A 12,132-nucleotide genomic window follows, 5' to 3' on the forward strand; every position below is an offset into this window, starting at 1 on the left:
CTCGGGGCAGCGCGCTGTGGGAGTGATCTCCGGGCATGCAGCAAGGATCAGACTGGGAGGCCCCTCTCGCCGCCAGCCAGGTAAGGTCTTGCTGCCTGTTGGTGAGATCTGGTGATGAGATATTCTGCCAGATGGTCTGGACTGTCTGCTCAGGGAACCACTTCACTGTGTCCATCCAGTCCTTCTCCTGCAGGAACTGCAGGACATTCCGTGCTGACCACTGTCTGATGTTCTTGTGGTCAAAGCTGCTGGTCTGAAAGAACTGTAACCAACATCATTATCACGAGGTTCACATGGAGAAGCTTCCTGACTGAGACAGACACAGTCTCACAGGGTATTTGCAGTGTAGGGGCAGGAATGATGTTTCTCCCCGGCTGGGGTGTGGAACCAGGGGTCACAGACTCAAAATCCGAAGTCACCTCAGCAGGACTGAGATGCGGAGAAATTTCCTCACGCAGAGCGCGGTGAATCTTTTGAATTTTCTCCGCAAGGATTCTAAATTCAAACGACAAATTTCGGGGCTCGGCGAAGTTCGGAACGTTGAAGGAAAGTGGCGCTGAGGTCAAAGATCAGCCATGTTCTGAGTGAGCGGCAGAACAGGGCAAGGGGCCGAATGGCAACGCCTGCTCCTGTTTCTTATTTTCTAAAACACGAGATTACTTTTGCGCCTTGTTCTCCCTTGGCCTTCAGTCTGTCGGATTGCACAGGGAAGCGGTGAGAGCTCCAGAGATCCATCAACAGACGCTGAGGTTATTTCATGTTCTCGTTATTTATCGATATTTATTTATATTTGCATTTTCACAGTTTGTTACCTTCAACACGCTGGTTGATCTTTCGCTGCCTGATTTTGCTGTGGTTACTATCCTATACTTTTTTCTAAGTATGTCTGCAGGAAAATGATTCTCGGGGTTGTACGTGGTGATTTATATGTACTCGGATAATAAAATTTACTTTTAAATTTGAGTTTCGGGGGACTTCCTTTGATTCTGAAAACGAACTGAGACTGACATCTCCAGCTCCCAGTAGCAGCCCGTTCTCAGACAAACTCTCAGCCAATCAGCGATCACTGCTGGGAGAAGGATGTTCTCATTGGCTGAGGGGTGTCAGTGGGCGGGACGCTGAGCGCTGGAAGCGGGCCGGAGTCCGGAATCGGGACCGAGTGAGGCCGGAGACTGGGAGCTGCGCCTCGGGTTTCGGCTGCAACACCGGCGGGTCCTGAATCCTTTCGAAGGCAGAGCTGAAGAGACTGACGGAGATTCCGTGATATGTTTCAGCTACACGGAGGGCGCCCGGCCTTTCCCCGCCGAGGATCGGGGCCTGTTGTCTGGACTCGTCCCCTGCTGCTGGGAGACGGGAGCTGCCCCGCAGCGGCTGCCGATGGATCTCCGGAGCTCTCACCGCTCCCCTGTGCAATCCGAATGGCTGAAATCCAAAGGAAAACAAGGCACAAAGGTAAACTCGTACTTTAGAAAATAAGAAACAGGAGCAGGCGTGGCCATTCGGCCCGTTGCGCCTGTCCTACCCTTTCCTCAGAATACACCCGATCTTTGATCTCAGCGCCACTTTCCTGCAACGTTCCCAACATCGCAGAGCCCTTAAATTTGGCTTTTTGAATTTAGAAAACTTGTGAAGAACATTCCAAATATTCACCACAATCTGAGTGAGGAAATTTCTCCGCACCCTGTCAAAACCCTGTGAAACTGTGTCTGTCTCAGTCAGACCACCTCTCATTTATCTAGTTTTGAGACAGGCCCAGTCAGTGTAATCTCTCGGAGGACACAACCACATCCCTGAAGTCAATCTGGGAAAATCCTTCATTCCCTTTATCCCATAGACTGTCTCTGGGAAGGAGACCAGACCTGTGCACAGTGTTCCATGTTGGCCCTCAACAGGACCCCACATACCTTCAGAGGAGATCTTTATTCTTGTATTAGACCATGAGACCATTTTCCCTATAATGTCTGTTTAACCATTTCATCATGACTGATCAATTTTTTCCTGTCTGCAGCTACAATATCTCCTGCCGCACCCCCCACCCCATATCCCGTCATGCCCTGACCAATCAAAAATCAATCAACCTCTGTCTTCAATATACATAATGACTTGGCCTCCCAAGCTGCCTGGGGCAAAGATTTCCACAGACTCAGTTCTCTCTGCTACAGAAATTCTTCCTCATCTCAGCTCCAAAAGGAACCCCTCTATATTGATGCTATGTCCTCTGGTCTTAGACCCACCCACCAGAGGAAACACCCTCTCCACATTCACTCCATCACAGTCCTTCAGTATTCAATAGGTTTCAATTAGGGTACCCTTCAGTCTTCTGAATTCCAGTGAATTCAGGCCCAGAGCCATTGAGCGATTTTCATATAACAAGCCATTTAATCCTGGAATCATTTTCATGAACTGCATTTGAACCCTTTCCAGTTTCAGCTCACCCTTTCCAAGATAAGGGACACAAAACTGCTCTCAGTACTCCAAGTGAGCCTCACCAGTGCTTTATAAAGACTCAACATTACATCTTTGCATTTGTAGTCTCGTCCTCTTCAAATGAATGGTGACAACACATATGCCTTCCTCACCACAGACTCCTGCAAATTAACCTTCAGGGAATCCTGCACAGGGACTCCCAAATCCCTTTGCATCTCAGTTTTTGAATTTTCTCTCCATTTAGAAAATAGTCCATTAGACAATAGCTGCAGGAGTAGGCCATTCGGCCCTTTGAGTCAGCACCGCCATTCACTGTGATCATGGCTGATCATCCACTATCAGTATCCAGTTCCTACCTTATCCCCATAACCTTTGATTCCACTATCTTTAAGAGCTCTATCCATCTCTTTTTTGAAAGCATCCAGAGACTTGGCCTTCTGGGGCAGAACATTCCATTTATCCACAACTCTCTGGGTGAAAAAGTTTGTCCTCAACTCCGTTCTAAATGGCCTACCCCTAATTCTTAATCCATGGCCTCTGGTTCTGGACTCACCCATCAGCGGGAACATGCTTCCTGCCTGCAGCGTATCCAATCCCTTAATAATCGTATATGTTTCAATAAGATCCCCTCTCAGCTTTCTAAATTCCAGAGAATACAAGCCCAGTCGCTCCAATCTTTCAACATATGACAGTCCCGGCATCCCGGGAATTAACCTTGTGAACCTACGCTGCAGTCCCTCAATAGCAAGAATGTCCTTCCTCAAATTTGGAGACCAAAACTGTACATAGTACTCCAGGTGTGGTCTCACTGGGGCCCTGTACAGCTGCAGAAGGACCTCTTTGCTCTTATACTCAATTCCCCTTGTTATGAAGGCCAGCATGCCATTAGCTTTCTTCACTGCCTGCTGTACTTGCATGCTTGCTTTCAGTGACTGATGTACAAGAACACCTCGATCTCGTTGTGCTTCCCCTTTTCCTAACTTGACTCCATTTAGGTAATAATCTGTCTTCCCGTTCTTACCACCAAAGTGGATAACCTCACATTTATCCACAATAAACTGCATCTGCCCACTCACCCAGCCTGTCCAAATCACCCTGCATTCTCATAACATCCTCCTCACATTTCACACTGCCACCCAGCTTTGTGTCATCGGAAAATTCGCTAATGTTACTTTTAATTCCCTCATCTAAATCATTAATATATATTGTGAACAGCTGCAGTCCCAGCACTGAACCCTGCGGTACCCCACTGGTCACCGCCTGCCATTCCGAAAGGGACCCGTTAATCGCTACTAGTTGTTTTCTGTCAGCCAGCCAATTTTCAATCCATGTCAGTACTCTGCCCCCAATACCATGTGCCCTAATTTTGCCCACTAATCTCCTATGTGGAACTTTATCAAAGGCTCTCTGAAAGTCCAGGTACAGTATAAGAACCATAAGACACAAGAGCAAAATTAGGCCATTTGGCCCATCGAGTCTGCTCCACCATTCAATCATGGCTGATCCTTTTTTTTTTAAATCTCCTCCTCAATCCCAGAACCTGGCCTTCTGTCTGTAACCTTTGCTGTCATGTCCAAACAAGAAGCTGTCAATCTCTGCATTAAATACACCCAATGACCTGGCCTTCACAGCTTCATGTGGCAACAAATTCCACAAATTCACCACCCTTTGCTGAAAGAAATTTCTTCGCATCTCTGTTTTGAAAGGGTGCCCCTCTATTCTGAGGCTGTGCCCTCTTGTCCTGGACACTCCCAGCATGGGAAACATCCTTTCTATATCTACTGTCTTGGCCTTTCAGCATTCTAAAGATTTCAATGAGATCCCCCCCCACACCTCATCCTTCTGAATTCCCGCAAGTACAGACCCAGAACCATCAAACATTCCTCGTATGATAACCCTTTCATTCCTGGAATCATCCTTGTGAACCTCCTCTGGACCTTCTCCAATGCCAGCACATCTTTTCTCAGATGAGGGAGCCAAAAATGTTCACAATACTCAAGGTGAGGCCTCACCAGTGCCTTATAAATCCTCAGCATCACCTCCTTGCTCTAGTATTCTAGACCTCTTGAAATGAATGCTAACATGGCATTTGCCTTCCTCATCACCGAACCAACTCAACCTGCAAGTTAACCTTCAGGGTGTTCTGCACAAGGACTCCCAAGTCCATCTGCAGCTCAGATTCTTGGATTTTCTCCCCGTTTAGATAATATTCCACTCGTTTATTTCTACTGCCGAAGTGCCTGACCAGGTATTTTACAACATCGTATTTAATTTGCCACTTTCTTGCCCATTCTCCCAATCTGCCTAAGTCCTTCTGCATCCTACCTGATTCCTCAACAGTACCAGCCCCTCCACCAATCTCCGTGTCATCAGCAAACTTGGAAACAAAGCCATCTATTCCATCATCTAAATTATTAATATACAGAATAAAAAGAAGTCCCAACACCGAGCCCTGTGGAACACCACTAGTCACTGGCAGCCAACCAGAAAATGATCTTTTTATTCCCACTTGCTGCCTCCTACCAATCAGCCAATGCTCCAACCATGTTAGTAACTTTACTGTTATACCATAGGCTCTTAACTTGGTAAGCAGCCTCATGTGTGGCACCTTGTCAAAGGCCTTCTGGAAGTCCCAATACACAACATCCACTGCATCCCCTTTATCTATCCTACTTGTAATCTCCTCAAAGAATTCCAACAGTTTTGTCAGGTAAGATTTTCCCTGAAGGAAACCACTCTGACTTTGTACTATCTTGTCCTGTGTCATCAAGTACTCCATCAGCTCATCCTTAACAATTGACTCTAACATCTTCCCAACCACTGAGGCCAGGCTAACTGGTCTATAATTTCCTTTCTGCTGCCTTCCTCCTGTCTTAAAGAGTAGAGTAACATTTGCAATTTTCCAGTCCTCTGGCACCATGCCAGAGTCCATTGATTTTTGAGAGATCATTTCTAATTCCACAACAATCTCTGGTGCTACCTCTTTCAGATCCCTAGGGTGCAGTTCCTCTGGTCCGGGGGAGTTATGTACCTTTAGGTCTTTCAGCTTTTTGAGCAGCTTTTCTCTTGAAACAGCAACTGCACCCACTTCTCTTCCTTCACACATTACAACATCAGGCACACTGCTAGTGTCTTCCACAGTGAAAACTGACACAAAATACTCATTTAGTTCATCAGCCATCTCCCTGTCCCCTGTTATTATTTCTCCTGCCTCATTTTCTAGCGGTCCTATGTCCACTGTCATTTCTCTTTTATTTTTAACATACTTGAGAAAACTCTTCCTATCCACTTCGTTATCATTTGCTAGTTTGGTTTCAGATTTCATCTTTTCCCTTCTAATTATTTTTAATTTTTAATTTCTAATTTTTTTTAATTGCTCTCTGTAGCTTTTTAAAACTGTTCCAATCGTCTATTTTCCCACTAATTTTTGCTTTGTTGGGAGACCTGTATATAACTGCTATCAATGTCCAGTTACCCTTGCAGTTTTTTAACTCAACCCACAATGATTCAACATCTTCTGACTCTTTGTCACATCTTTCCACTGATTTGTTGTCATTCTTTACCGGTAGAGCCACATCACCCCCTCTGCCAATGTTCCAATATAATGTGTAAACTGAGACATTCTGCTCCCAACTATAACCATCCTTCAGCCACCATTCAGTGATGGCCACAACATACACCGGGCAATCTGTAATATTGCAACAACAAGATCATCCACCTTATTTCCTATACTACGCGCATTTAGATACAACACCTTGAGTACTGTATTTGCTGTCCTTTCTGATTTTGCATCCCTAATGATTTGTTGGCTACATCTAAGTCCCAACACCTGCCTGCCCTTCCTGACAGTCTGACTGCACGCTGCTTTTACTTTTTTACCATCCATCTTAATCTGAGTCTTTTCACTCCGATTCCCACCCTGCCCTGCCAAGTTAGTTTACACCTTCCCCAACAGCTCCGACAAATAGAAACCATAGAAAAACTACAGCACAGAAACAGGCCTTTTGGCCCTTCTTGGCTGTGCCAAACCATTTTCTGCCTAGTCCCACTGACCTGCACATGGACCACATCCCTCCATACACCTCCCATCTGTGTATCTATCCAAAAAATTCTTAAATGTTAAAAAAGAACCCGCATTTACCACCTCGTCTGGCAGCTCATTCCATACTCCCACCACTCTCTGTGTGAAGAAGCCCCCCCAATAATGTTCCCTTTAAACTTTTCCCCCCTCACCCTTAACCCATCTCCTCTGTTTTTTTTCTCCCTGTGCCTCAGTGGAAAAAGCCTGCTTGCATTCACTCTATCTATACCCATCATAATTTTATACACCTCTATCAAATCTCCCCTCATTCTTCTACGCTCCAGGGAATAAAGTCCTAACCTATTCAACCTTTCTCTGTAACTGACTTTCTCAAGTCCCGGCAACATCCTTGTAAACCTTCTCTGCACTCTTTCAACCTTATTTATATCCTTCTGTAAATTGGTGACCAAAACTGAACACAATACTCCAGATTCGGCCTCACCAATGCCTTATACAACCTCATCATAACATTCCAGCTCTTATACTCAATAATTTGATTAATAAATGCCAATGTACCAAAAGCTCTCTTTATGACCCTATCTACCTGTGACGCCACTTTTAGGGAATTTTGTATCTGTATTCCCAGATCCCTCTGTTCTACTGTACTCCTCAGTGCCTTACCATTAACCCTGTATGTTCTACCTCGGTTTGTCCTTCCAACGTGCAATACCTCACACTTGTCTGTATTAAGCTCCATCTGCCATTTTTCAGCCCATTTTTCCAGCTGTTCCAAGTCCCTCTGCAGGCTCTGAAAACCTTCCTGACTGTCTACTACACCTCCAATCTTTGAATCATCAGCAAATTTGCTGATCCAATTTACCACATTATCATCCAGATTATTGATATAGGTGACAAATAACAATGGACCCAGCACTGATCCCTGTGGCACACCACTAGTCACAGGCCTCCACTCGGAGAAGCAATTCTCTACTACCACTCTTTGGCTTCTTCCATTGAGCCAAATGTCTAATCCAATTTACCACCTCTCCATGTAGACCTAGCGACTGAATTTTCCTAACTAACCTCCCATGCGGGACCTTGTCAAAGGCCTTACTGAAGTCCATGTAGAGAATATCCACTGCCTTCCCTTCATCCACTTTCCTGGTAACCTCCTTGAAAAACACCAATAGATTGGTCAAACATGACCTACCACGCACAAAGCCATGTTGACTCTCCCTAATAAGTCCCTGTCTATCCAAATGCTTGTAGATTCTGTCTCTGAGTACTCCTTCCAATAACTTACCTACTACCGACGCTAAACTTACCGGCCTATAATTACCCGGATTACTTTTCGATGCTTTTTTAAACAACGGAACAACATGAGCCACTCTCCAATCCTCCGGCACCTCACCTGTAGACAGCGACATTTTAAATATTTCTGCCAGGGCCCCTGCAATCTCAACACTAGTCTCCTTCAAAGTCCAAGGGAACACCCTGTCAGGTCCCGGGGATTTATCCACTTTAATTTTCCTCAAGACAGCAAGCACCTCCTCCTTTTCAATCTGTACAGTTTCCATGATCTCACTACTTGTTTCCCTTAATGCCAGCTTCCTTAGTAAATACAGACGCAAAAAAGCGATTTAAGATCTCCCCCATTTCCTTTGGTTCCACACATAAAAGACCACTCTGATCTTCAAGAGGACCAATTTTATCCCTTACAATCCTTTTGCTCTTAATATACCTGTAAAAGCTCTTTGGATTATCCTTCACTTTGACTGCCAAGGCGACTTCATGTCTTCTTTTAGCCCTCCTGATTTCTTTCTTAAGTATTTTCTTGCACTTCTTATACTCCTCAAGCACCTTATTTACTCCCTGTTTCCTATACATGTCATACAACTCCCTCTTCTTCTTTATCAGAGTTGCAATATCCCTTGACAACCAACGTTCCTTATTCCTATTCATTTTGCTTTTAATCCTGACAGGAACATACAAACTCTGCACTCTCAAAATTTCTCCTTTTAAGGCTTCCCACCTACCAATCACATCCTTGCCAGAGAACAACCTGTCCCAATCCACACTTTTTCAATCCTTTCTCATTTCTTAAAATTTGGCCTTCTTCCAGTTCAGAACCTCAACGCTAGGACCAGATCTATCCTTGTCCATGATCAAGTTGAAACTAATGGTGTTATGATCACTGGAACCAAACCGCTCCCCTGCACAGACTTCCGTCACCTATCCTAACTCGTTTCCTGACAGGAGATCCAATAATGCATCCCCTCTAGTTGGTTCCTCTATATACTGATTTGGAAAACTTTCCTGAACATATTTTACAAACTCTAAACTATCTAGACCCCTAAAAGTATGGGAGTCCCAATCAATGTATGGAAAATTAAAATCCCCTACCACCACAACTTTATGTTTCCTGCAGTTGTCTGCTATCTCTCTGCAGATTTGCTCTTTTAATTCTCGTTGACTATTGGGTGGTCTGTAATACAATCCCCCTAATCTGGCCATACCTTTCCTGTTTCTCAGCTCCACCCATAAGGACTCAGTAGACAAGCCCTCTAATCTGTCCTGCCAGAGCACTGCTGTAATATTTTCCCGAACAAACAATGCCACTCCCCCACCGTTCATTCCTCTGCCTCGATCACATCTGAAACATCGGAACCCTGGAATATTAAGCTGCCAGTCCTGCCCCTCCTGTAGCCAAGTTTCACTAGTTGCTATAACATCATAATTCCATGTGTTAATCCATGCCCTCAACTCATCCACCTTCCCCGCAATACTCCTAGCATTGAAATATATACACCTCAGAATATTTTTACCACCATTCACAACCTTTCTATTAGCGGATTTGCTTGAACTTTTAACATTTATTTTCACCCCAGCCACACTGTCAGCTCTGGCACTCTCGTTCCTATCCCCCTGCAAATCTAGTTTAAAGCCTCCCCAAAAGCACTAACAAACCTCCCTGAAAGGATATTGGTCCCCCTGTAGTTCAAGTGTAACCCGTCTCTCTTGTACAGGTCCCACCTGCCCCAGAAGAGGTCCCAATGATCCTGAAATCTGAAACCCTGCCCCCTACATCATTTCCTTAGCCACTTGTTCATCCTCCAGAGCATCCTATTCCTACCCTCACTGGCACGTAGCACAGGTAGCAATCCTGAGATTACCACCCTTGAGCTCCTGCTTTTCAACTTCCTACCAAGCTCTCCATACTCACTCTCCAGGACCTCCTCACTCTTCCTTGCTATGTCATTGGTACCGATGTGCACCACAACATCTGGCTGATCACCCTCCCACTTCGGAATGTCATGCAAGCGATGAGAGACATCCTTGACCCTGGCACCCGGGAGGTAACAAGCCATCCTGGATTCTCTGTCACGACCACAGAACCTCCTATCTGCACCGCTAACTATCGAGTCCCCTATCACTACCGCTGTCCTCTTTTTCCACCCTCCCTTCTGCACTGCAGAGCCAGACTCAGTGCCACAGATCCGGCTACTGCAGCTAGTCCCAGGTAAGTCATCCCCCCCAACAGTATCCAATGCGGTGTACTTGTTGTTGAGGGGAATGGCCACAGGGGAACCCTGCTCTGCCTGCCCTTTCCTCTTCCCTCGCCTCATAGTGACCCAATTTCCTGTCCTCTGCTCCTTAGGCGTAACTACCTCTCTGTAGCTACTATCTCTACTCTCCTCATTGTCCTGAATGATCCGCAGGTATCCAGCTCCTGCTCCAGTTCCCTAACATGGTTTGTTAGGAGCTGCAGCTGGATGCACTTCTTGCAGGTGTCGTTGTCCGGGACACCAGAGGGCTCCCTGACTTCCCACATCCTGCAAGAGGAGCATTCCAACATCCTGCCTGCCATTCTCTCTACTCCAACAATCTGAACAAAGAAACTTGCCAGAACCTACCCCGGCCTCTGCCTGTTCTTGCCGAAGCCTGTTGAGCCAAAGCCGTCCCACTCTGACTCAGTCCACTCCGGCGATGGCCGTTGTATATGGTGGTCTGCTTTTAAACCTTGGCACGCTACGTCACGCGCCTGCGCAGTGCAGACCCTTCTCCCCGAGCAGTGTTTAAAAAAAATGACTTTTTTTTACCCGATTTCTTCACTCTCTTCTTCCCAGCTGCTTGCTTCGACTGAAACCTATGACTGCGTTCCTCTACATGGTTCTAACTCCATAATCGACTTCACAGATGACACCACGGTGGTTGGCCTGATCAGAGGGGATGACGAGACGGGCTACAGAGACGAGGTCCAGCACATGGCCTCATGGTGTGCCGACAACAATCTGGCCCTTAACACCCAGGAGACCAAGGAGATAATTGTGGACTTCAGGCATGCTAAGAGTCACACTCACATCCCCATCTACATCAACGGAACTGTAATGGACCGTGTATCAAGCTTAAAATTGCTTGGTGTCCACATTTCCGAGGATCTCACCTGGTCCCTGAACTCCGCCATCCTGATGAAAAAGGCGCAACAGCGCCTTTATTTCCTGTGGAGCATCAAGAAAGCTCACCTCTGTCCCAGGATACTGATGGACTTTTACCACTGTACCATTGAGAGCATAATCACCGAATGTATCTTAGTGTTGTATGGCAGTTGTACCGTTTCGGACCGCAAAGCACTCCAGCGTGTGGTGAAAACTGCCCAGCGGATTATCGGCACCCAATTGCTCACCGTTGAGAACATCTACCATAAACGCTGCCTGGGCAGAGTGAAAAGCATTATCAAAGATGCATCTCACCCTAACTATGGACTTTTTACTCTCCTCCCATCCGGTAGGCGCTCCAGGAGCCTCCACTCCCGCACCAGCAGACACAGGAAGAGCTTCTTCCCTGAGGCTGTGACACTGCTGAACCTCTCATCACAGCGCTAAGCAGTATTACATCCATGTTGTACTGTCTCAGTACTGTTATATTTGTGTGCTGTAGCACTTTTTTATTTGCAGCTATTTTGAAAATAACACTTCTTTGCATTTCTGGTCAGATGTTAACTGCATCTCATTGGCTTTGCATCTGTACTCGGCACAATGGCAATAAAGTTGATCTAATCCAATCTAATCTAATCAATTGTGGAGATTGCAGTTAATGTTAACACACTGGATTAAGTTGACTGGACAATGAAATGATCATCCTGTTGCAGTTGTGTAAGAGAACTGTTGGGAGCATCACAGGAAGAGTGTTTTTAGTTTTAGGAGGTTGGGATCTCATCACGCTGGGAAAATGGGATTGTTGGATTACGCAAATGCTCACTGTCACGTTCTCTGAAACACCATCTTCTCCCTATGACTAGTTGGTCTCAGGTTACACAGTTTAATAAAGTCAAAGCATTCTGTTATGCCTGAGAGTCTGTTGGTTCTCAGTTTATGAAGCAAAATTATCATGATCTGTTACCATTCTTACAGAAGAATCAAAGTATAGGTCAACTATGAATGTTGATGTAGCTGTTTGTTGTGCCTGAACTACAGGTAACGATAAATAAACAACTTACCAATCATTTATCAGTATATAAAATAGAATTACAGTGGGTGGAGGAAATTTGACTATGTAAAGTGTTCAATGCCTTTTCGGATTTAATGAGTCTTAAACAGGTTACTCTAGCAGTCGGTCAGATTTACTATTGGAAATTGATCAAACATTATTTCATACAGAGAGTATTAGTTTCTCTGTCCACTTGT

The 12,132-nt window shown here is 45.4% G+C and overlaps 1 protein-coding gene across 1 annotated transcript; it reads left to right on the forward strand.

Annotated features, from left to right (window-relative positions):
• Positions 1-1,128: 1,128 nt before the first annotated feature.
• LOC140185240 (uncharacterized) lies at positions 1,129-11,520 on the forward strand. Its single transcript, XM_072238634.1, has 2 exons — positions 1,129-1,452; positions 10,576-11,520. The coding sequence occupies exons 1-2, from the start codon at positions 1,378-1,380 to the stop codon at positions 11,329-11,331; spliced, it is 831 nt and encodes a 276-aa protein (XP_072094735.1). The 5' UTR covers positions 1,129-1,377; the 3' UTR covers positions 11,332-11,520.
• Positions 11,521-12,132: the final 612 nt, after the last annotated feature.

This window comes from Mobula birostris, chromosome 20 (assembly GCF_030028105.1).
Source record: "Mobula birostris isolate sMobBir1 chromosome 20, sMobBir1.hap1, whole genome shotgun sequence".
NCBI classification, from domain to species: Eukaryota; Metazoa; Chordata; class Chondrichthyes; order Myliobatiformes; family Myliobatidae; genus Mobula; species Mobula birostris.

Bases quoted from the DNA above. Each gene is read 5' to 3' on its own strand.
- LOC140185240 (XM_072238634.1), top strand. From the start codon at position 1,378: ATGGATCTCCGGAGCTCTCACCGCTCCCCTGTGCAATCCGAATGGCTG. The intron at 1,453-10,575 runs GTAAACTCGTAC...TCTTCTTCCCAG, and splicing joins AAGGAAAACAAGGCACAAAG to CTGCTTGCTTCGACTGAAAC.